The following is a 26858-nucleotide window of genomic DNA, read 5'->3' as shown; positions in this document are numbered from 1 at the left end:
AAAAAAAAATAGTGGTGTATATACAAAGGGAAGGTATTCAGGAATCAAAATTTAAATACTTCCATTTGCAAGAACAAATGAAACTTTAGAATTACTTAGTATGCAGGATAAATCAGATATACATAAATTTAGTGTGATCTCACACAAGAAATGAGGCAATAAAAAGGTAAAATTGAAGCAGAGGGAAGAATGTTGGTGGCTAAACCCGTGTGGAACGTAAAATAGAAGAATACTGGTGGCTATTTCTGAAATGTCTAGTAATTGGCTACCCAGAGGCTATTTTAAGCTGTGGGCTGGCTTTCCCCGGGGTTAGAAGATTGTTCAAGGTTCCTGAATAAACTGCACTGAGAACAACAACAACAACAAAAAAGATCAGAAGGAAGGAGAGGAGGACCTCCCCTATCAGTGGACTTGGGGAAAGGCATGCATGCAGAAAGGGGAGGAGGGTGGGACCGGGAGGGGAGGAGGGAGGGGCTTATGGAGGGATACAAAAGGAATAAAGTGTAATTAATAAAAGTTAAATAAAAAATTTAAAAAAAAGAATTTTAGACACTTTTTCTGAAGATGTGTTCCTTTTTCATTTTTGAAGTTGGACAGTCTTGTCACCAGATACATAATTTAAAAAAAAAAGATTCTTCTCCTCAACTATTATAAATCCATTTTGATCCTTTTAGATACATGTATGTGCACTTGGCACATGAAGGAGGTGGAGCCTTGAGCTCTTTTTTAAGACTAGCCTGGTTACCCAGCTTGTTTCCTGACTCCATTTTACAAGCACTGGAATTACAGGCAGGCTGTTGTGCCCAGTGGGCATTAGATAAGTTCTAGGGACATGAACTCTGATCTTCACACTTGCATAGCAAGTGCTTTATGTGCTGAGCCTTCTTCCTAGCATCATACTCTCTTTTTCTTTATTTTTTTCCATTTCCTTTTTCTTTCTTCTTCTTGATTTTTTTCTTTCTTTTTTCCTTTTTTTTTTCTTTTCTTCTTTTTCTTTTCATTTCTTTTCTTTTTGAGACTGGATCTCACACTGTAGCCCAGGCTTTCCTAGAATACACTATGTAGCCAAAGTTAGCTTTGGATTTACTTTAATCCTGACTCATAATCTTGAGTGCTGGGATTATAGGTATGATCTATGATAGCTGGGTTAATCTGGTTTGTTGTTGTTGCATTTACATTGTATAAATCCAGTAGTCAAAATATCCAACCCAAACACGATTCCCTGGGTCCTAGTTGAGTGGCAAGTCAGTATTACTGAATCTGTCCTTCACACGTATGAGTTGGGAATATTTACTAAATACAAAGCTGAGCAATGAGAATTATTATGGTATTGCCATCAGCAGGGAAACAAAATTGCATCAAACCTACCACTAGAGGGCAGCCATGGCAAATTTGAAGATTTAAGAGCTCAGAAATTCCAGAGGCCCAATGCAAAAGAAAACAAAAGCTGTACTAGGCTTTGGGGGACAGAAGCAAAATGGAAATGCTGAGAGAAACATCTGGAGCTTTGCTTCATCCCTCCCATCTACTCTAAAACCACATAATTTTACTAAGGGCCATGACCATGGAACGAAGAGGTGGCCACAGAGAAGACAAAAGGAAAAGTAGGAAAGCACTAGGAAAGGGAAGAGAGGATGTATCATTGCACAAAAGTCTTCGTGCTAATTGTCGATCTCCTGTATTGACTTGTACTAAATGGAAGCTCCTGTTCCCGTGGAGTGCATTCCCTCTCTCCTGGGAACAAAGCCTCCTGTTCTAGCCATTGTTCATGTTAGCCCATGATTTTTCTTTCCTCAATCTCATACTCGGCTACTTTCTTTCCTATTTGTATCACTTCATATCTGGGTGGTGTTAGTGGCCTGTTAATAGGCCTTGTTCTATTCTGACAGAAAGAATCTGCAATAGGGTGGGAAAAGGTGATTGATCCCTCTACTTAAAGGTCTACAAACACACAGCCTGATGGTGATCCTCTTGCTGAGGTAAAGCACTTACCCAGCATGTATGTGAGCCTGGGATCAATCTCCAGTTCCAAGAAACAAGCCTATAAAATTATCTGTTGCTTGTCAAAACAGCCCACCTCCTCTAGCTGGCCATCAGGACTCTTGTAGTCCATGCTGCTCTTTGCTTACAAGGTAGGCTTCCGATTGCCCGCGTGCTCATATGTCTTCTTAACCAAAATCAGGTCATCTTCTCAGGAAATTCTTCCTCTAATGCCAGACTGATAAAATCCTTCCCTTTCTTCCCTTCTTCTGCCCAAAAGGGCCCTCTCCATATCTCTACCAAACACAAACCCATGCCTGCCCACATAACCAAGGTCACTTTCTGCTCCAACAGTCTATTCCAAAGGTAAACAGTAGCCATGTGTAGATGAATGACCTGATTCAGACCTGGTATCATCTGGGTAAGTTGGAATACTAGTGATTGGGCACACAACACACTGGCCTCTGAGACACTTTGCAATAGAAAGTTCGTTTCTTGAAAGAACAACTTTTGTGAGATGTCATTATTAAAGATATAAATAATAAATATACAGACCAACAAACAGAGAAAGCAAAACCTGAACAGTTATACAACCAGGCCATAATTCAGAGCAAGAGCCAGGTGTGACTTAAGCTTTGAAGAAGCCAGAAGATTCTGTGAGATTGGGACAGAAGTGATGTAAGGAAAGGAGTGTGGCACATGCCCATAATACCTGCATCTAGGAGGCTGAGGCAGGTGATCAGGGATCATGAGTTCAAGGCCAAGCTTGGCTACATAGAGAATCAAGTTCTGCACGGCAACACTGTATCTCAAAGGATAAGAGTAAAAGGGGGGAAAAGTAATAAGGTTCTTAGAACCTGAAAGACAAGTGAGTACTGGGATAAAACAGATCTAAAAGACCCATTGTGGGAGAATGAGTATGAAGAGCGAAAAACCGAAATTGTGTGTACAGAGGCTGACTGACCAATTAGAACTGCAGAACTGTGGAGAGAGTAGAATGCTGCGGGTCCAGGGACTAATTAGCTTTTCTTGGCTAAGTTCTAGCCCTCAAGAACAGCCATTCCTTGCTCACCTTGGGTCAGAACTGACATTTTGTGACTAACAGTTAAAAACCTTTTGTAATCTACAAACTTAGCAGACCACTAGTTTTTGTTTGTTTGTTTGTTTGTTTGTTTTTAACCAATTTCCCATCAATGTATTTTAAACTCGCCTTGATTTATGACCTTCTTTATTCTGTAAAAATTATAAAAGCGTCAGGAAACTGCTTCAATGTTTGAACATGAGATTTGGGGTAACATCAATTGTATTCTGTGTTCCCAGACCATGATCACACACATACACACACAAACACACACACATACAGAGAGAGACAGAGACAGAAAGAGAGACAGACAGAGAGAGAAAGGAATCTCTCCCTATAGGGGTTGTCAAGATGCTCAGCAAGTAAGAGCTCCAAGATTAACAACCTTTGTTTAATCTCCAAAGCCCACATGGTGAAAGGACAGAAATGACTGCCAGAAACTCTCCTCTGACCTCCACAAACATGCTCTCACAGATACACACATCGTTATATAAATGTTTAAAAAGAAAAAAATATTAAAAAGAATGCCAGAGCTGTCAAGATGACTCTGTATGGTAAAGGTTCATGCAGCCAAAGTTTAAACCTCAGGAACAATATGGTAAAAGAAAGGAACCAAACTAACTTTTGCAAGTTGTACTCTGACCTCTACATATACACTGTGTCATGGGCACACACACACACATACACACACCCATGCATGCACACAGACACTTAAATTCAACAATTTTTAAAGAAAATAACCACTGAGTTACTCTACTCCCAATCTCTCTTTTTCTATTTTCATGAGAACCTGAACCCCTCATGTCTAAGAAAGTGTACGGTGGCAAGGAACATTCTCAGTCCCTAAAACTTAGAAGGCCTTGTGACAAAGGAAGGGCATATAAACACTATGGCCCTTCAGTCACCTGCATTAAGCCTACTAACTTGTGCCCATCATTTTCCCCTTGTTTACCAATATATAGTTCAATTTATTTAAAAAACCAAGTGATGGGAAGATCTTTTTTAAAAAATCTAATTTTTATCTTTGCAATTTATTTTTTTTTATAAAACCATGTGTTTGGTATCTTCCATAAATTATACAGACTTGGTAGAATTTCAGTGATTACAGCTCTCAGAAAGGAGATTGAAGCAGATGCTGAGACTCAGGGTCAAACTTTGGACAGAGCACAGGGAGTCTTATAAAGGAAGAGAGGGGTCTGGAGATAGAGGGACATGGAGGGGACAGGAGCCCCACAAGAAGACCAACCAAACTAAAAGATATGAGCCCAGGGGGTCCTGCAGAGACTGATGCAGCAAGGGAGGACCATGCATGAAGAGGACCTAGACCCCCTGCTCAGATGTGGCTGATGGGCAGTTCAGTCTCCATGTGGATCTCTGGGTGAGGGGAGCAGGGTCTGCCTCTGTCATGAACTCAGTTGACTGCTCTCTGATCACTCACCCCTGATGATGCAGCCTTGCCAAGCCATAGAGGAAGAGGATCCAGGAAGTCCTGACGAGACTTAACAAGCTACGGACATATGGCAATAGTGGAGAACTCCCCCTTTCAGGGGACTAGGAGACAGGGATAGGGGGAAGAGGGAGGGAGGGTGGGACTGGGGGAAGTTGAGGGAGGGAGCTTCAATCGGGATATATTAAAAAATGTTATTTTATGATAACCATGGTGACTACTACATAGTTTGGGCATTTCAAATAATTTTAAGTATTTTTGCAAGATTTCAAAAGCTAGAATTCTGCCAAATTGTTCTTTATCCCACATAAAATCCCTATCAGATAAACAAGAGATACAAAAAAGTATGTCAGGTCTCCTTTTTTAAACACAGTTGAATAAGCCCCTGAGTATGTTGTATACTGCAACAAATATGGAAACACTGCTCTGCACTGTTCTCTTTTTCTTTCTTTCTTTTTTTTTTTTTTCAGTTTATGTGCATGGAATTTTTGCTTGTATATATGTCTGTGCACCACCTGTGTGTACAGTCTTCAGAGGCCAAAATGGATGTTGGGTACCCTGAAATTAGAGTTATAGATGGTTGTATGCTATCATGTGGGTTCTGGGAATCAGACTTGGGTCCTCAGAAAGAGCAGTCATCTCTCTAATCTCTCTAACACCTTTTACAGTTTTTTTTTAACTTTTATTAATTACACTTTATTCACTTTATATCCCCCCATAAACCCCTCCTTCCTCCCTTCCTAATCCTATCTTCCCTCCCTCTTCTCCAGGCATGCCCCTCCCCAAGTCCACTGATAGGTGTGGACTTCCTCTCCTTCCTTCTGATCCTAGTCTATCAGGTCTCATCAGGAGTGGCTGCACTGTCTTCCTCTGTGGCCTGGTAAGGCTGCTCCCCCCTCAGGGGGAGGTGGTCAAAGAGCAGGCCAATCAGATTATGTCAGAGACATTCCCTGTTCCCATTACTGTGTAACCTACTTAGACACTGAACTGCCATGGGCTACATCTGTGCAGGGTTCTAAGTTATCTCCATGCATGGTACTTGGTTGGAATATGAGTCTCTGGAAAGACCCCTGTGTTCAAATTTTTTGGTTCTGTTGCTCTCCTTGTGGAGCTCCTGTCCTCTCCAGATCTTACTATTTACCACATATACAAAGTGTGTGTGTGTGTGTGTGTGTGTGTGTGTGTGTGTGTGTGTGTTAATGAAGTTATACCACTTGGGGTGATAATGTTCTTCCCAATACCCAAATTAGGCAGAGAAATTGATGCTTAGAAGAGTTTAGAAGCCCCTCCAAAACAAAATAGGCTATTGCCATTGCCCTTGGTTGCCTCCCAAAATTTGAAGATAAGACCCTATTGCTGAAGACACTACATATTTCAGACAGAAGACTTAGAGGAATAAAGCTATAACTGACCCACAAGCCTCCTCCCTGAGGACTCTCATAGTACCAGAAGCTGTTGTGCAAACTGCCAAGGAAGAAAAGTAGTCTATTCAGTTGTGAGGCCTATGAACCATGACAATGACTAGAATGGCAAGATATCCTGAAAGGTGTAATGGCGGTGCTCATGTATTGGGGGTAACAACAGATGCCTAATTAGACTGAAGGTTCACTCAATAGGAGTGAATTCATGCCTGGTACTGCAAACCTAGACAACAACCCCTGGCTGGAGAGGCAGTGAAACTGGGAGGAAAATCTAGTACTGTCACTTTCCTCAACAAGTGTAACTCCTAACTACGTAGCAAATACTTATCATTTTATACCCACAGATAAGCATATCTTTTAGCCTTCATCAAAGAAGCTTCTTTTTTAATCAAATGGAGACTACAGTAAACCAGAACTTGTTAAAATGCAGAGAACAACTGACTAGGAGGTGCCTAGGCCCAATTCATAAATCTACAACACAACTCCTACATCTAAGGCTCAGAAGCACCAAGGAATAAGGAGCAGAAAGCTGTCTAAAGCCAGAGGACCAGGACATCTGCCGACATATTGTGTTTTCTATATATAAGAAGGAAATTGCACCCATAAAATCTAAGCAATTTGCTATAAACAAGGCTTGAACAATGACAACACCTTTTGACATGCCAGTATGAACTAGGGGGATCTCACAGCCCTCACCCCTAGACAAAGAGCCACAGATAGTTAATGACCACTGAGAGAGGTAGAATCAGTCTTCTCCAGGAAATGAGCTCCCTGACTGATTATCCAGCCCCAAGTGGTCACCCAAAAAATCATGCATATTAGAGCAACACTAAATGAATTAAGCAGGTTATATTTACATATTGAAATGATTATATGTATACACATCTAAGAGCACTAATTTTTTTTAAAAGAGGCTGAATTTCAGAGGGTTGGGCGACATGGGAGGAGTTGGAGTCAGGAGGAAAGAAATGACATTAATATAGTACCCATAAGAAATTCTCAAGAAATAAAACTTATATTTAAAAAATACACTAGGTATTAGGAAGTGTGGTGGCTATAGAAAGAAATAGGAAGTAGATATGATCATGTTGCTGCATACATGTGTGAAATTTTCAAAAATAAAGAAAAAATTTTTAAATAAAAAAGGAAGCCCCTAAAAAAAAAAAGTTGCTTTTTTTTTTTTAAGTTTGAGCTCTTCAAGTATGAGCTCTGCCTATCTTTCTGTACTTCATCTAAGGACTGAGCTCTGTGGGAGTTCCATATCTACTGAGTATTTCAAGAACAGATAGAGAATGGCATATGGAGGAAGAATTGACTTTCCATATACCATGAAGCTTTACCAGACCTTTAACTGCTAAAAACATACTCTTCTTTGGAAGTTTTGTGTCCAGTAAGGAAGAAAGGCACACAGGCAATCTTTTTTTAATTAATTTATTTATTTATTATTACATTTACTTTGTATTCCAGCTGTAGGCCCCTCCCTCATTTCCTCCCAATGCCGCCCTCCCTCTTCTCCTCCCATGCCCCTCCCCAAGTCCACTGATAGGGGAAGACCTCCTCCCCTTCCATCTGACCCTAGTCTATCAGATCTCATCAGGACTGGCTGCATTGTCTGCTTCCCCCTCAGGGGGAAGTGATCAAAGAGCCAGCCACTGAGTTTAAATGTCAGAGACAGTCCCTGTTCCCATTACTAGGGAACCCACTTAGACACTGAGCTGCCATGGACTACATCTTACACAGGCAATCTTTTTTTTAATATTTTTTTGTTTTTAAATAATTTTATACATTCACTTGTATCCCAGCTGTAGCCCTCTCCCTCTTCCCCTCCCAATTCTCCCCTCCCTCCCTCATCTCCTCCCTGCCCCCTTCTGAGTCCACTGAGAGGGGGTGTCCTCCTCTCCTTCTGTCTGGCCCTAGCTTATCAGGTATCTTCAGGCTGGTTGCAATGTCCTTATCTGTGGCCTAGCAAGGCTGCTCCTCCCTCAGGGGAGAGGGGAAGCTCATGAGTTCATGTCAGAAACAATTCCTGTCCCCCTTACTAGGGAACCCACTTGGATACTGAGCTACCCTGGGCTATGTCTGAGCAGGGGTTGTAGGTTTTATCTATGCATGGTCCTTGGTTGGATAAACAGTCTCATAGAAGATGTCACACAGGCAATCTTAAAATACTAGGGGAAGTGTTTTGATAACATGAGGTACTCTGGTATTTCCTACTCAAACTCTAGTCCCCACATATATAAGCATGGATGGGGGACTTATAAGAAATGAAACCTCTAAGGTCTCCCAGTCTCCTAGTGACTAGACAGTCTGTGAGTAAGACTCAGAATTAGATGACTTACTAACATGCTAGATAATTCAAAGTGACCTCAAGTGTAAGAAGCAATGTCAATGGTACAGGCAGGGCAAGGCAAGCAAAAGGACTGGCATCTATAAAGATATCAAAGCATGAGAGAAAATGACCATCTCCTAGAAGTAGCTCCATTCTGGGTTACATAAACACTTCCAGTGCAGCATGGATATGGGTTGAGTTGCCTCAATATGGCCCAGGTAGAAAGCAGAGCTCATAGTTATCAGACAGAGCATATCTAGAAGAGAGTAGGAGCCACAGATAGTATTCAACATAACATTCAGTTAATCAGGTTCAAGTCACAGGGAGAACACTAAAGACAAAAAAGAACAGTTACAACCATTTGAGCAACTGAAGCCAGAGACAAATATGGTAACCCACACATAGCCATCAGCACAGAAGTCCCACTCCAGAACTGAAATAGTAATTCAGTGCCTCTTTATCAGTGGCTAAGGGGCATCTCACTTTAGGACCCAAACACATGGAAACGTCACCTCTGAGGGAACCTCCAAATCAGCTACATCAATCAGCATAATGTTATGAATAGAGATTTGAAAAGGCAGTCACCTAAAATAGCAAGCAGCAAGGGCACGGAGGAATGGGAACAAATGTTCTGTGGAGATTCAGCCACCCAAGCAGAAGCCAGAAACAGGAAAGGTTCTTCCTTCAAGCATAACCTAACAAGCCTGCCCAGTTCAACCCCAGTTCTACTGGTTTTGTTGGCTGGACAGAGATATTTGCTACTTGGTGCCAATTTTGAGCTCTGCGAGTATTAAAAAAAAAATTATAAGAAGCCAGGGGTGGTGGTATGAATCTATAATCCCAGTACTCCATCCCAGTAGGAGTTTAAAATAAGCCTTTGGCTATATGGTGACTTTGAGGTCAGCTTGAGCTATATGAGACCCCATCTCCAAAAAGAAAAACAAAAAGAAACATGAGGAGAAATAACATTCTCCCACATCTGTCTACATAACCTACAAACATATGGCTCATTATACAGTTTCTCTAGACACAGGAGAATTATATTTGCTTGTATTTATAACATTCCACTCCTTGATTTTGTTTCAAATGAAATGTAAATATTTAGTGCTCCAAGTTATTATCTCTAGGGAGAATGTGCTGTTTGTAATGAAAGAGACATCAAAGACTTATTAAAAAGTAATGCTATTAATAAAATGCCCAAAGGTAAAGTTTACCTTCAAAGCACCTTTAAAAAAAAATCACACTAAAGTGAATAATATGAATTTCAAAAAAGTATTGTCTGGTAGAATGTTAAAAGGGTATGTTTCAGTCACAGAACACTTCTGCTTAGACAATAAGACTACTATGGAGGTGTCCTGTAAATGCTTAAGAGTCCAGCCATTTCACCTATGAAGGCTGAGAGATTTTAGACTAAAGTACCTTTGTAGCCTTGGCAGAAACAATACGACCACTACTTTTAGCCATAATCTTCCAACGTAATCAATGTTACTCGATTATTCACCATCTTAGATTAATGTTAATGTACTGAAATCTCTCTGAGCCTAATGTGCAGTATGCAGTTGCTGGCTCCAAAGAGATCTAAAATTTCACAGCAGTGACTACTCTGGCCAGATGTGTCCACTGATGGATTAGAAGAAACAATGTTATAGGAGTAGCTAACCATTTTCTGGTTGGATTTAAAAGACACTCCACAACACAGAACTCATGCATGGTACTGTTAACAGGGCCAAAACTCCCATGGCTAGCCAGGTCATATGCCCTAGGGGAGAACCTACTACCATTATTAGTCTGCTAAATGAATACAATACTAAACTGACCCCTAGATTAGTCTGTCTCTCAACTCTCATCAGAAAAGCTTCTTGCTGCAGTAGATGGTGATTAATACAGAGACCTAAAACTGGTCAATGTATAAAGAATATATGAATATGGGGTGTTCAGATCTAAATGGATAACTATAGTACACCTCCTGTCTCCAAGGCCCAAGGATCATCCTGAAAGACTATAAGGACCAGAGGTAGTAGACATCTGAAGTAAAATCATGTTTGTCTGACATGACAGTGTCTTTGCATACATGAACTCAGGGCAACTGTGGCTGCATGCAGACCTATGCAAAATCAAGCCAGCTAAAACCCCAGCCTGTGGAAGCACTCATGAAGCCCCACCCCTAGCTGAGGACCTATTGGAAAGTGATGGCTGCTGTGGGAAGGAGAGTCAGTTTTCTTGGATACCCATGCCTCAGTAGATTGTCCTCCACCTATACACATATAGTGGATTCAAAGGAATTTTTTAAAAGAGTATATGAAGCTGATGAGAAATAATGGTGTGGCATATGGAGAAGCTGGAGAGGAAGAAAGGGGGTGGATTTTATCAAAATATATTATATACATATATAAAATTCTCAAACAATAGAAAGGTATGCCCATAAACATAAATGAATATTCGGGAACATGTATTTACCACTCTGCTAAATGAGAGCTATTATAAGTATCTAATACATCTATTTTCATCCTTGTAATAAGTCTGCAAAGTAGGACCCATTATTTCCAACTGATAGAACAGGAAATTGAGGATTAGGTAAAGGAAGTAATTTGTCAAGACCATGTGCATAGAAATAAAAGGCAGAATATAGACCCTCTGTCATCAAGCTCTTTCCATCTATCCATCCGTCCTATGATAAGTAACTGTTTCCTTTTCAGAAGGAACCTAAAGGCAATACCTAAATCAGTTTTTTAGATCAGGGATCTGCTCTTGAGATGTGAATGATTATGTTAGATTTATGTCCTCCCCTATCATCTGATGTGGTTTCAGATTACAGCTGGTAGAGTATTAGACTATCCAGAAAACCTTTTTAAGCACACATTTTTTTTTTTGTAAGTGAGCATTATCTGGCATGTTATCACAAGTTGAAAAAAAACTGGAAGATAGGCTACAATGCATATAATCAACTAGTTTACTGTTATTTTCATATGTGACACTATTTTGATAAATATAAGAAACACTTCTTACATAAGATGCCAAGGTCTACTACTCCAGAAGGAAAGGTGTCCTTTGCAACTGTCAGGGTTTTTCTCGATTCTTATAGGAGAAGGCCAGGAGAAAATAAGAAATCAGCAGTAAGAGGAGACTTTGCTCAGGCCAACTTTCAAAATACTGTAAAAATGTTCCACCTCCATCCCTGTAAGTCAGGTCAAGGATACCTGTCTTTGCCAGGATGTTCTCCCTTTCACACTCAAGATAACCTGAGGCCAGATGGCAAACAGATGCTACAAGAACCTAGGCTAAAAACAAAAAAATACTTCTGAGATTTAGAGCACAGACTGAAGGTAACAACACAGTGCAAGTTCCAGAAGCATGCACACTGGTGTTCAAATTTGGGATGGGTCCTTATTAACAAGTTTCTTTCTTTCTTTCTTTCTTTCTTTCTTTCTTTCTTTCTTTCTTTCTTTCTTTCTTTCTTTCTTTCTTTCTTCCTTCCTTCCTTCCTTCCTTCCTTCCTTCCTTCCTTCCTTTCTTTCTTTCTTCCTTTCTTTCTTTCTTTCTTCTTTTGGGTGTCTTTATTTCTTTTTTTTTTTTTTTGCTTTTCAAGACAGGGTTTCTCTGTGTAGCCTTGGTTGTCCTGGACTTACTTTGTAGACCGGGCTGGCCTCAAACTCACAGAGATCCATCTGCCTCCGCCTCCCAGAGTGCTGGGATTACAGGTGTGCACAACCATGCCCATCTTAACAAGTTAATTTCTAAACCACCTGCTTCCCACACCTAAAAGGCAATTTGAAAGTCAATAGAGTCCTATGTTGATCTCTAGTCCCAACTTCCTCCCACTCCAGGCTCTAGTCACACCAGCCTTCCTTTAGTTCAAGTGTGACTGTTCTCTATGGGATAGATGGCATACTGGCTCACGCAAAACACATTTTACCCTCTCTTAGCAAATGCATAGTAAAAAACTATGAAAATTAGAAAGTCTATTTGCTTTGTTTCCTTTCTGGCTGTCACCTCAGATGGGACATGGGTTTCATTAAACAAATACACTGAAGCAAGCCTGATTCAGATCCATGTTACAGGGTGAAAGTGGTGAACAAGGCCATGTGGCTTGTTGAAGTCACATATAGTATAGAAGTAGAGGTGAAACAATGGTAGTATTTCCCAAACCTGTAGCTTTGTGACTGTGGCAGAGGCAAGATTCCCATAATAGCCTAGCTTATCTGTGAGATTTAAGGTGTTCTTTCTATAGGCTTAGAATTTCTTTGGGTCTTTCAAATTTTTAATAAGTTATCCATATTGACTATTATGAAGCACTTTTGTTTAAGCTAGTCAAAGGAACTCCTGTTGTCTGCAATTAAGAACTTGCCCAGTCTCTTTGATCACCTCCCCCTGGGGGTGGGGGCAGCCTTAAGAGGCCACACAGGAAGATAATGCAACCACTCCTGGTGAGACCTGATAGGCTAGGGTCAGATGGAAGGGGAGGAGTTCCTCCCCTATCAGTGGTCTTGGGGAGGGGCACAGGAGGAGCTGAGGGAGTGAGGGTAGGATTGGAAGGGGATGAGGGAGAGGCTATAGAGGGAATAAATTGCAATAAATAAAAAAAAATGCTCAGTATTCATAAGTGGATTCCCTAGTAAGGGGAACAGGGATTGTCTGTGACATGAATTCAGTGGCTAGCTCTTTGACCACCTCCCCCTAATGGGGGAGCAGACTTGCCAGGCCACAGAGGAGGACAATGCAGCCAGTCCTGATAAGACCTAATAAACTAGGGTCAGATGGAAGGGGAGGAGAACCTCCCCTGCCAGTGGACTTGGAGAGGGGCATGGGAGGAGATGAGGGATGGAGAGTGGGATTGGGAGGGGATGAGGGAGGGTGCTACAGCTGGGATACAAAGTGAATAAACTGTAACTAATATAAAAAATAAAAATTTAATTAAAATTAAATTAAATAAATAAAAATAAAACTTTTGCTTTTTATATTAGAGGTGACAGCCAGAAAGGAAACAAAGCAAATAGACTTTCTAATTTTCAAGAAGAATGGCCACATAGTGAGTACTTACTGAGGAATATAGTAAAATGATTTTTTAAAGCTTTTGGCTGAGAGAAAAATAAACTTCAGTACCACTTGAAGTAAAATATTAAAATATTTCTCCAAGAATGATAGCTAGAAAACTATAAAAAGAAGTATAAATGAACAAAAGAAACAAGTAGGCAGGAGGCTTGATAGTTAAAAAACAAACAAAAAAAAAAAACAGGTCCTCCTTGTTGTCATAGTGCCAATCAATTATCTATGGGTTTTACAGTAGACACAGTGAGGTAAAGTACAAATTTGACACACAGACCTCATTATTACTTAGAAAATGGTATAGAAGTGCAGCTATGGTTTGAAGTAAAATGGAGAATGAATCTGGTAAAGCATGTTACACTGGACTTCCATTACAAGATGAGGTCTGTGTATGCTCACTTCCCCATCAATATTGTTATCCAGGAAAATGGCTCTTTGGTTGAAATCCAAAATTTCTTGGGTGAAAAATATATCCACAGAGTTCAGATGAGGACAGGTGTTGCTTGTTCTGTCTCTCAAGCCCAGAAAGATGAATTTGTACTTGAAGGAGATGATACTGAACTTGTTTCAAATTCAGCAGCTCTGATTCAGCAAGCCACAACAGTTAAAAATAGGTGTATCAGAAAGTTTTTGGATGGTATCTGTGTCTGAAAAGGGAATAGTGCAGCAGGATGATGAATAAGACCTAAGTTACCCAGCATCAGAAACAAGATCCTGAATTGTAAGTATGATTTTGGGTGTCTTTGGGAACAATAAAAGACTTATATTGAAAAAAATTGTCTCAATGGATATAACCTAGAACCTTTGCTCCGGCGAAGCTTGTGGTAGCTCAATAACCAATTGGTTTCCCATAGTAAGGGGAACAGGGACTATCTATGACAGGAACTCAATGGCAGGCTCTTTGACCTCCCCACCCCCCAAGGGAGGAGCAGTCCTGCTAGGCCACAGAGGAGGGCTTTGCAGCCAGCCCTGAAGATACCTGATAAAACAGGGCCAGACGAAAGGGGAGGAGGTCCTCCCCAATCAGTGGACTTGGAAAGAGGCACGGTGGAGGAGGGAGGGAGGGTGGGATTGGGAGGGAATAAGGGAGTGGGATACAGCTGGGGTACAGAGTTAATAAAATGTAACTAATAATAATAGAAAAAGAATGAACACATATATAACTATAAAAAGAATCAAACCACTTCTATCTCTTTACTCAAATGCACACACATTCTCTTCCCCCTTCTCTTCCACTTTAGGTACAAGGAGAAGGCTAAATAAAAAAGACAGAGAGTCTACACTTACTAACTCTGAGAACAGTTAACCGTAAACTAAGGGTGGTGGTTTCCGTAGGAATGCACCTCATAGGTTCCTAGGTTTGATTATTTGGTCACCAGGGAGTGGTAGTATTTGAAAGGATTAGGAGGTGTGGTCTTGTTGGAGAAAGTGTGTCACAGGTGGTTAAGTTTCAAGATAGCCTATATGAAGCCCAGTGTTTCTCCCTTCCTGCTGCCTATGGATCCGGATGCAGAACTCTTAGTTACCTTTTCACTACCATGTCTGCCTGTGTGACACCATGTCCCCCACCATAAAACCTCTGAAAGTGCAAGCAAGCACCAAATTAAGGGCTTTTTTAAAATAAGAGTTGCCATAGTCGTGTTTCTTCACAGCAATAGAACACTGACAAAGACACTAAACAATTCATCCTTGTTGTCATAATCATATAAATAAGAGGTTCCCATTGCCTACCATCCTGAGGTTTCTATGGAGCTGAAAAGAAACTTGGGTCCCTGATCTCCTTCAAGTGCCTCAAGTGCACACAACTATATTTGAACACCTAAGGAGCAGTTTTTCACGCACTTTGAAGAATCTCATGGGCCTAAAATGTCAGCTTATGGTTTCAGGCTTAAGAATGGCAAATCGGTACAAAATAATGAATAGCCCAAACAAAAGAAAAAAAAAAAAGCCTAAGGTATGAAGAAGCAATACACAACAAAGGATACTTGGGGAAAGAACACCATAACATTATAATATTCCAATTCACTAATAAGTATATTAATCAATATACAAAGATAGCATTTTTTACTTAGGAGTATGGCAAAGGTCTATAAGTTTGTTAACATATTTACGAAGGTACCAAAACAAAGACATTTTCTTCATTATGTCAAGTGTGTAAATTGCTGTAGCTTATACTCTGAAATTTTCTGTGTAGACATTTTCAGTAAAGAGTTCTATACCTAGGAATTGAACCTATACAACTATAAATAAAGTTACACTTGCAAGAGCTAGACATTAGCAAGAAGAGGCTGCTTAAATGGCTTATGAAAAATACAAACAATAAAACACTAAGAGGTTATTAAGAAAAACACAAAATAATAAGAGTCTTTGTCAGTGCTGCCACAGAATTTTAGTAAAACTATTGTTAAAGAAAATATCTGAGTATATACCAGGCATATAATAAGTTACCACATGAGTACAAGGCTGAACTACATACTTTGATTATACTACCTATAATTATATAACTATATGGATATAACTTATATACAATATTAAGTAAAATAAGATATTTTATATACAGCTATACAAAAGAAATGGTTCATAGTTGTTTCTGCAATGGGTGCTCAGAGGGTAGGAGTAAGAGGGCCGTTTTTCACTCTGCACCCTTTTTAATATTTGACTTTGTAAAAATCTTTAAGCTCTGAGGAATAAGCATCTTAAGAGCTCACAACCCAAAGCCTCAAAATAACATATACAGTGTGGTGCTCACTGTATATTATGAAACAACCAAACAGCAGACTTCCATCTCCATGGCCCTATTAGGAGAAAACTGACCATGAAGTGCTTCTTTTGAATCGGTATAAGTTTGTTTAATCTAAGTCATTCATAAGCAAGCACATCATCCTGACTTATATGGAAAATGCTAGAAAACACAAGAACTAAATGTAGAAATCATATTATGCTGAAGTAGCTACTGGCGCTTTTCGACAGAGTCAAGATGAGTGTTCTTAAATGAGGAGGAAGGGGGAAAGATTCAAAAGAAGGAATAAAAAAAGGCCTAAGGTCTAACTCAACGCATGTGTGATACAGAGACAGAAAGACAGAGAGAGAGAGAGAGAGATCAAATAATGCCTCAAAAATAATCCGTGAAATCCTGAGTGAGTTGTGACGGTCCTCAGATGCTTTGTGGGCCATTTTCTAAGCTAACCAGAAACCGAGACAGTGTTTAGCATGTCTTATTCGCTTACCTGCTTTGATCTCAGGAGGCTACTATAATCACCCCACCTGGCTCCATCCTAATCTCCCAGCCATTCTCCATGCTTTCTTCTATGTATCTTGCTGGAACCCTCATCCAATCCACCCACAAATAACTTTCATAGCCCAAAAACTGAAACATTTATCTTAGTGCCATATTTTTGTTCCCATCAAAGGCATCACAGAAATAATGTATGTGCAGAACAAGCAATTCTCTTCTACAGAGATTCACAAGTGTTTCACCTTTTCTTTCATCATCCTTACATGCTTGCTTTTTCTCTTGAAAAGTGCCCAACAAGTAGGGAGAATCTGATACTAGCCCTGGGTGTCAAAAGGGAAATCTTAGGAGGTAGGGGAGAAACATGGCAAAAAAAAAAAAAAAAAATTGAAACGTATTAGGAAACAAATATTACAACTACATATAAATGCCTTTCAGTTCACAAACTTTTATGGGAACATACTGCTAACATATCTTTCCATACCAGTTGGATAAAAAAAAAAATTTTACAACACCAAAAATATAGCTCCAAAACCCAAGCACAATGGCAGGCTTCTAAAGGACTCCAAGTTGTGTTTGCTATTATCTTATCTAAGAGGAATAGTGGTGAATGCTAAGAATGTTCCCCATCACACTATAATGTCCATACCTCCAGGCAAAGACACTGCACAGCAAGCTTGGCCACAAAACGGAGGGTGGTTTTGTTTAAATAGAAAATAATTGTGTTTCCTCAGATCTAGTTACAAAGAAATTTCGTTTGCCAAACCAGCCTCCCTAAAGTTGGGTTAAAAAAATAGAAGGAGAGAAGGGCATTATGAATGAATGAATGCAAGTGTACATGTGTACAAGCATATGCAAAGGCACACACACACACACACCACACACGCACACACCACACACGCACACACACACACACACACACACACACACACACCACACACACGCACACACACACTCTTCTATTTGCTTGTGTCTGCATAAAATGTTCTGGGAACAAAATTTTAAAAATCTAGCTGCCTTTAAAATAAATATAAATAAATATAAAATTGAGCAATGAACTTTTTTTCAAAATGGAAAACTACAGGCATCACATACACCTGAGCAAAATAGGAAATCCTCATACTTTGTGCTGTCTCTGGAGGAAATAAAAGGCAGAGAAGTATTCAGACAAAGGAAGAACAAAGGAGAAAAAAGTAGAGGTAAAGAATGAAGTTCCCAGTACAAATGCTGACCACCTGAGACATGACAGGGAGAAGTTGTTGAGCAGTGTGGCAAGAGTAAAGCAGTGAACTGTTGTGGGTGAAGAGGAAAGCAAAGACCAAACAAGAGCCCAGGAGCCAGCTTCAAGAACATGAAACAGTAAATCCCATGAGCAGAATGACAGATTTTAAGTCAGTATAGGATGAGTAGCTCTGAGAAAGATAACTAAATTTATGTTTAACTGAAACTAAAAATATAAAATTAGTACATAATGAGTGCTATTTGGTGATTTGACACATGTACACATTGTATAATATTTACATCTCTTGCCTGTTTGTATTTTTAAGGTCTCTATTGTTGCCAAGCATGGTATCAGATGCCCTTAATCCCAACATAGGCAGGCAAATTGCTGAGTTCTAGGGCAGCCTGATCTACATAGAAAATTCCAGCCCAGGCAAGGCTACATAGTGAGACCCTGCCTCCAAAAAAAAAATTTTTTTTTTTCTGTACGAGGATGATTAGAAGAGGGCAGCTTAGGGGTTAATGTCACAGATTCAGTTACAGGAGATAATGGCCTGAACCAAGAAGTAAAGCAGAACAGACACAAGAGTCTGGCACACAGAATGATCACAACCTGGTAACTGAATGGGCATGAGGGATAAAGGAAAAATTAAAGATAATGACCAACATTCTGTTTCATGGTAATGGGTAACCAGGCTGAGAGCTGGTTCTGTGAGGAAGATCCTGTTGTTTTGAACAAAATCTCAATCATTTGAGTTTACCAATAGACCTAGGAGCCAGATGCTGAGGTAAAAGCCTGCTAGCTCAGAGAAGCTGGGAAAGCACCGAGCTGACCTTCCTCCTCAGCGGATGTTCCAGAAGCAATCCTCCTTCTCCCACACAGTCTCAAACAAGACTCCTTAAACTGAATGTTCTTCCTTTCTATTTCCCGTGCATCTCTCTATCTGTCCTCATTTCCTCTTACTCTCTGTGGTTCTTTCTTAATAATCTTATGTTCACTATCTGTCAAACGGTTGCTTGCTCCACCTCTTGACCTGCAGTTGACATTATTTAATCTTGTTTACAGTATTAAAGCAGAAAACTCTTGGATTAAAGGTGTGTGCAAAGGCTGGGCCACACCACAACTTAAAAACATGTTTTTTTTTTTCCAGTAAATAACACAATCTCCAAGATTCACAATGTGATCAAATACCCTGCAACAAGATCCATCATTTGAAAGTGACAATGAGTCATCTAAATAAGGATGTCTGAGAAATGATAAATACTCACTTATAAGTGGGTATTAGACATATAATATAGTATAAACATACTAAAATCTATAGCCCTAAAGAAGCTAAACAACAAGGAGGACCCTAGGGAAGATGCTTAATCCTCAATTAGAAGGGCAAACAGGATAGATATCTGAAGTAGGAGAAGACAAGGAACAGGACAGAAGTCTTCCACAGAGGACTTCTGAAAGACTCTACCCACCAGGGTATCGAAGGAGATACTGAGACTCATGGCCAAACGTTGGGCAGAGTGCCAGAATCGTTATGGAAGAAGAGAGAGATAGAAAGATCTAGAGGGGACAGAAACTCCACAAGGAGAACAACAGAGACAAAAAACCTGGGCCCAGGGGGTCCTGCAGAGACTGATACTCCAACTAAGACCATGCATGGAGAGGACTTAAACCCCCTCTTCAAAGGAAGCCCATTGGCTGCTCAGTTTCCAAGTGGATTCCCTAGTAAGGAGTACAGGGGCTGTCTCTGACATGATCTCAGTGGCTGGCTCTTTGCTCACCTCCCCCTGGGGGGTGGAGCCTTGCCAGGCCACAGGGAAAAATTATGCAGCTAGCCTTGATGAGATCTGATAAGCTAAGGTCAGATAGACTAGGAGGAGGTAATCTCCTATCAGGAGACTAGAGAAAGGATATAGGGAGAGAAGAAGGAGGGTGGGTGGATCTGGGATGAGACAAGGGAGGGGGCTGCAGCGGGGATACAAAGTGAATAAATTGTAATAAATAAATACATAAATAAAATTACATTTAAAATAAACAAATAAAAAATGAATAAGGTTGTCTGGCAGATGGAGATATGTTGCCATCAGATTCTACTACTAGCTAGAGAACAATAATGTGAGAAGTGATTTCAAGGATCACTGCATTAGGGGCAGACAGAAAGAAAACTGCAAAACTTCAAATTAAAAAAATTCTGCAAAAGTAGCCACGGAACCAAGACTTGACCCAATGCAGCTTTCATCAATCATGGTAAAACAGAGACCGCGGAGCCGAGCAAGAGCAGAAGGTGTGGCTCTAAATACTATGCAGACAGAATCCTAATGTACTTGCAAGATGTCCAGAACAGCTTATGAGAAATGCCCACTACAAATGACCACTGAAGACAGATAACATGTAAAGTGCAAGAGAAAACTTCCAAGTTCTTCAAAAACTCCCATCAGCATCCACCAAAAGAGTGTCTGAAATTTTAATGAGGAAAAATAATCTATTACTTGAGCACAAAAAAAGTGACAAAAATATTAAGAAAAAGAGACTAACCATTCCAAAGTTTCGAGCCTTAATTTGGCATAAACGCCTCCAAAATGCCAAGCTCATGGGCTATAAGCACTGGCCACGGGTCTCTAAAAGCCTCCCCTAGGACCCTGAGGCCATGTCCCCTTCTAATGGTGGCAGTGATTTGGAGTCCAGGTCTCATAATGTAGTTGTTCAGATGTGTTGGGAAATGGCTGAGGCTGGGATAGCCCTGAACTCCCAATCTTCCTGCTGTGTGCTGCTGCTTCCCTTTTAGGACCTGCTGGGGAATCAAAAACAGGTTACTTGCTAGGCTGGTCTGGAACTTTACCGCTTAGCTAGAGCTTCAATACCCTCCCGTTTCCAGGAAAGGTTTGAAGTGAAGGCCACAAATAAAGCTAGAACAGAGAAAAGATCAGCATGGGAACATGGCACCATGAGGGGCATTAGTCACTTGTACTAGCTTAGCATGGTGCCCCGTAAATATTAATACCCACCATCAAGAACCTTCGCTTCAAATCCCCCCCGCTCCATGACTAATCCAAATTGACATTTTGCTTTCTGTAACGTGGAGTCCAGCAAAATCAGGCTGACAGGCAACACAAAGAAAACCTAAAAGCTGAAGAAAGGAAAATACACCCAGCACAAAAACCACAGAATGCCATCCTGGGCAAGAAAGGCCCCTCGCTGTCATCCTGAACAGAAGGCCATGCTTCAAAAGCAGGTGGTAGAAGAACAAACAAACACTAAGAGAATGAGACTGGCGTACTGCTGGGATATACTGCCAAATCCACACCAAGATGCTAAAGGAACTTGCTCCAGGCCGTGTGGCATCAGGCTGGACCTAGGCAAAACCTGTTTAGTTTCCCCCCTGTGCTTCCAATAGTCAATTTTTGCAAACACCTATCTATATCCAGCCTCGGCTCTCCCTCAAATTCCAGACCCACAGAAACCTATAATTCTTATCTCCTCTAGGCTGTCTCAAAAGCTCCATTCCTGGCATCCAACGCTGAACTTATGGCACCAGGATTTATTTTTTCCCAGCACCTCTTTTTCTTCCAGTGCTTTCTTGTTTAACAGATGATGTTGCCATTCTCCATCCAGTTCCTGAGCCAGTAGATGGAAGAATGGTATCCAATGACTGAACTCCAGTCCCTCCACTTCCCAACTGTGATCTTGGGAAAACTCAATAATGCATATCAAAGTACACCTTAACCTTTGTCATCTGAAATGAAAGTTAAAGTGTTATTCCAGAAGGTAGTTGTGGACACTGAGTTTATGCGCATAAAATGTTAAGTATATAGAAAATGTCTTTGTACATGTCACTCTGTCTGCTTTCTTAGCTGTTCCCCATCCTTGCCAACTTACCTGGCTAATACCTCCATTATCTTTCCCACTTCAACTGTAAGTTACTTCCCAAATAAGCCTTTCACATTCAAAGTGCAGCATACTTGTCATTAACATCATATACTCCAACCACATATGTCAACCTTGTGATGGCTTGGTTTATAGTCATCTCCTACAATAGCCTGTAAGTTCCTACAGTGAAAGGCCTATCCATAGCATATCTCATTTAACACGGTGTCTCATACTTTATAGGTAGGCACTAAGTATTTGTCAAGTGAGTTCAAGAAGCACTTCTCAGCAGAAAGGAAGCCTAGAGATAAGAATACAAATCACCAATCCAAGTAAGGGTTCATGGCCTTGCTTCCATGGAGCTTGTTAGGAAAGGTCCAATGAACCCCATCCTACCGCTGTGAAGCTGAAGATTCTTGTTAATTTGACCAGTGTTCTAACCATTCAAGATTTCTTCTCTACAGAAACAGAACATATTCTGCAGAGACCTAGAGGCCACACCTTTGAGAGTTTTGAGAGGAATCACTCCAATTCCATGCTTCTCCAATTTCTGTGATTCTAGTGTTTAAAGGCACATATTTTTATGCCATGGGATCTCTAAAACTCAGCCAAGTACTACATCTGGGGCTCAGCTGAAGAAACAACCTTCCATTCCAACTTGAGGGTAAAACTCATTTGTATTGGCATTAAAAGGGGTCTTTTTTTTTCTTTTTTGAGTTAGGGTCTTGAGTTATAAATTTGGTATTGAACTCTATACACAAGGATGACCTTGAACTCCTGACACTACTGCCAGGTAAGCTATGGTGTAACCAGAAGAAACTGAATAGCTTTATACCTGTGCCATAATATAACAAACTCTCAAGAATACTTTTGGATGATCTTTTCCAGTTCTCACCATTTACCTGCAAATTTCATGATTTCCTTGTTTGTTTGATTTTTTTATCATCCTGAGTGAGCTGTCCCAGAAGCAGAAAGACACACACAGTATATACTTACTCATATAGACATGTAATATTGGATAAACCTACTAAAATCTATACACCTAAAGAAACTAATCGAGAGGAAGAACTCTTGCTAAAATGCTCAATTCCTATCCAGAAAGGCAAAGAGGATGGACATCAGAAGAAGGAGAAAAGAGGGAACAAGTCAGGAGCCTGCCGCAGAGGGCCTCTGAAAGGCTCTGCCCTACAGACTATCAAAGCAGATGCTGAGACTTGTGGACAACCTTTGGGCAGAGTGCAGGGAATCTTAGGAAAGAAGTGGGAAATAGTAAGATCTGGAGAGGACAGGAACTCCATAAGGAGAGCAACAGAACCAAAAATTCTGAGCAGAGGGGTCTTTCCTGAGACTGATACTCCAACCAAGGACTATGCATGGAGATAACCTAGAACCGCTGCACAGATGTAACCCATGGCAGTTCAGTGTCCAAGTGGGTTCCATAGTAATGGGAACAGGGACTGTCTCTGACATGAACTGATTGGCCTGCTCTTTGATCACCTTCCCCTGAGGGGGGCGGGGGTTAGCCTTACCAGGCCACAGAAGAAGACAATGCAGCCACTCCTGATGAGACCTAATAGACTAGGATCAGAAGGAAGGAAAAGAAGACCTCCCCTATCAGTGGACTTGGGGAGGGGCATGTGTGGAGAAGGGGGAGAGAAGGCAGGATTAGGAAGGGAGGGGGGAAGGAGCTACAGGGGGGATACAAAGTGAATAAAGTGTAATTAATAAAAATTAAAATAAATAAATAAAAAGAATACTTTGGGGATGAGGATGTAGTGCAGTAGTAGAGTTTTTGCCTGCCATGGGCAAGGCCATGGGGTCCCTCCCCAGTACCACATACATGTATACATACACACACACACATGCAGACACACACACACACACACACACACACACACACACAGATGTTGTAACATCCAATGTTTGTTCATGATGCAGTCTAGCTTTCATGTAATACGGGACTCTAATGTTGAGCGAATTATTTGCTGTGCAGGCTTTGATACTGAACTCTCCTAGACTCAGATTCTGGCTCTGCCACATGCTAGGTATAAATGAACTCTTAGACTTGTTGCTTGACCTTTCTCAGCCATTCATCTATATACTGATAGACATGGTACCTGGGGGCTTATGCTTATAGGGAACATTAAATATATTTTAAATGGCTTTAGCAACTATCTTTTAGAGAGTTCTTTGCAAACAGAACACTGCTTTAAGATCAAGTTCTGTGCCATGTCTAACAGTGTCCTATGCCTAGAAGGCATTTACTGAACTCCAGGTTCTTTTTCAGACTCCTTATTATTTTCCAAACCAGCATTCCACTTCTTTGTGGTAGTGTAGGACTCCACTCTTCTATTTTGAGTGCCTGTGCAGAAATGGTCCTTCCTGGGTTCCACAGGTGAAATATTAGACAAAACGCCACCCATTTCTTTCTGTCTTTCATGTTACATAATAAACCTAACTTTCTGACAGTTTCTCCCATATACGTATGTATGTATATATACACAGACACACATCTTTCTTTAATAATATACTTCTCTATAAAAGAACTTAGAGATACTATACAAAACAACAGCTATGAACATAGAAACAATCAGAGCTCTTTCTATGGAGGAAAATACTAAAGAATTAGAAGCTGAAACTATCTAAGCTACGGTGTGACCAGAAGAAACTAAATAGCATTATTATTATTAGCATAATTATATATTAATATATATTATTAATAGCATAATTATTATTATTGTGTGCCATAACATTTTGTATACATTACATTCAAACAGTATTAGCTGTTCATACTTACAGACCAATTGCTTGCTATCCAAATGGCATTGTCTGAGGCACTGAGAGAATACAGAACTATACAGCCTTTTAAAAGCTTAATACATAATTGGAAACACACAGCAAATGGAAAACAATTGATTAGGTACTAAAAGAGTAATAGCAAAGAGTAAGGCAAACATGAGACAAGCTGCTTTAGAAAATGTGAAGCTTTCCTGAAGAAGGTGCTTCATGATTATGTAGATGAAGGGGTAGGGATGCTTTAGACATACTGAAGATCAAGAGCCAGCCTGTGGTGTATTCTAGAAACTGAAGGGGGATAGAAACAAGCAAAAAAGATTTAAGAAAATAAACAATCAAAAGAACAAAAAGTGTAGTGTTTTAATGAGGGGGTAGTTTTATACCTTTCCTGAAACAAAAAAGCAGTCAAACAGTCATGCTCCTCAATTTGAAGACAATGACCTCTATTTGACAGGAGAGCAGAAGGACAGACTTTTTAAGAGGAGGAAGAAAATCAGCAAGTAAGGATGTAGGGTACAGGAAAGGATCGTGAGGGGATACAAAGTATGATATAAATGTATGAAATGTTACAGTGAAGTTAGGCATAGTAATCTATACTGCAAGCAGCTCTTGGGAGATGGAGGCAAAGGATCAGCCTCAGATACACATTTTGACACCACCTTGGTGAGACCCTGTCTTACCCTACCCAACAGAAGAAAAAATGTTAAAATAAAGCCCATTACTTCATATAATAGCTGTATAATAATTAATATTTTATATGCTATATTTCTTTCAGGATTTTCTTTATAAGATTTTTATTTTTTAAGTAAGGGTATGCATTTGTGTCTCTGTGTGGTAAATGTACATACATACAGTTACCATGGAAGCCAGAAAAGGGTGTTGGATACCCTGGAGCCAGTTACAATATGCTGCCTCTGTGGGTACTTGGACCTGAATGCTGATCCTCTGTAAGAGCAGCAAATGCTTGTAACTGCTGAGCCATGTCTCCATCCCTAAACGCCATATTTCCAAAGCACAAATTTTCTTCCAAGTTTGTCACTGATGTAGCCCCATATCACCACTTACCCGAATAAGAGACGCCTGACGACAAAGGGGTTTGGCTCCAGGACCTTCTGATGAGGGTCCTTCAGGCTGGACAATGGGCTGCCTAGTTTCATACGAAGCTGAAAAATAAGAGAGAATGCTAACAGGGTAACCAAAGATGCTATTCCAAAATTGTCATTTCACACTGAAACTTATGTAGCATGTGCTTTTTAAGAAAAAAGTAAAAAAGGAATTAGAGCATGTAATTTGAGAGCTACCTAAAACTCACAAATCCTGATCCTCTGACCTCCATAATTTCACTTAACAATCTAAAGGCATATAGCAAATATCACCATAAGACCAAAAGGATTCACATCAGGTTAAGATTAGGAATAAAGCAAAGGTGTTGGTTGAACAGTGAGAGCCCCAATTGACATTTAGAAAGAATGAGTCAATAGCTAGAAATGTGTTATATTACAGGTACATATTTTTTTGTTGTTCCTGTTCCTCGTGGTATCTTGAACTATGATCTGAAGTAGTGGAGCTCATTTGTGCGTTCATTCATGGTTTTAAAGGATGTGACCTTAGCCTAAAATGAATATTTGGTGTAGGCCAGATCTAAACAAAAGGCTGGTTTGAATAATCAGTACCTCCAGCCTTATAAACTGCATCTAGGGACTGGCTGTACTTTGCCTGGATGGCTGATGGGCTCTTTTTACTTCCTTCTTCTTTTCTTCTAGTGGGATAAAAATTGAAGCATCCCATTGGATTCCCTTGGGTCCCCTATAACTTAAAAACTAATGAATTCAGATATCAGTTGCTCCTTCCCAATTTCATGCTATATTCAAACAAAGTCATGCTATATTCATGCTATATTCAAACAAAGTCATTCATTTGGGGAGAGAAAAGTAAAAGGGGACAATAAAAAAAAACGAATTAAGAAAGAAAAACTCAACTGTATGTCAAGTAGAAAACTCAGGAAGCCAGATTAGTATTTCCCCCTGGTTGACTGTGCACATATTATCCCTCCAATTAAGTATAGAAACTATACTGAAAAAAATTATGGAACAGGAACTGATTCTGAGACCGTAGTGTGCTGCCTATTTGAGGTAGGCTGAATGCTTATACATATCATCTGTACCTGTTAAAGGGTATTTTATTTCTAATGCTTGGATGCTTTACCTGCATTGTGCCTGTACAACATGTGTGTTCTGGGTGCCCATAGAAGCCAGAAGAGGGTATTGGATCCCCCAGAACTGGAGTTATAGAGAGTGGTAAGGTTCAGTGTGGGTGCTATGAACTGAACCCAGGTCGTCTGGAAGAATATTCAGTAATTAACTACTGAGTAATCTGTCCAACCCCAAAAGGTAATATTTTAAATGAAGAACTTCCTATGCAGTCCATGCTTATGAACATTTGCTTT

The 26858-nt window shown here is 40.2% G+C and overlaps 1 protein-coding gene across 8 annotated transcripts in view; it reads right to left on the bottom strand.

Annotated features, from left to right (window-relative positions):
* Reps2 (RALBP1 associated Eps domain containing 2) overlaps positions 1-26858 on the bottom strand; it is a 262097-nt gene that overhangs the window by 137534 nt on the left and 97705 nt on the right. For all 8 annotated transcript variants that reach the window (XM_060375349.1, XM_060375348.1, XM_060375347.1 and 5 more), the window contains exon 5: positions 25478-25575. In XM_060375349.1, the coding sequence (XP_060231332.1) occupies positions 25478-25575 (98 nt within the window). The remainder of the gene's footprint in view (positions 1-25477; positions 25576-26858) is intronic.

The sequence above is a fragment of the Meriones unguiculatus genome, chromosome X (genome assembly GCF_030254825.1).
Source record: "Meriones unguiculatus strain TT.TT164.6M chromosome X, Bangor_MerUng_6.1, whole genome shotgun sequence".
NCBI classification, from domain to species: Eukaryota; Metazoa; Chordata; class Mammalia; order Rodentia; family Muridae; genus Meriones; species Meriones unguiculatus.
The sequence above is the reverse complement of the archived record's forward strand: the minus strand, read 5'-3'. Positions and strand labels throughout refer to the sequence as shown.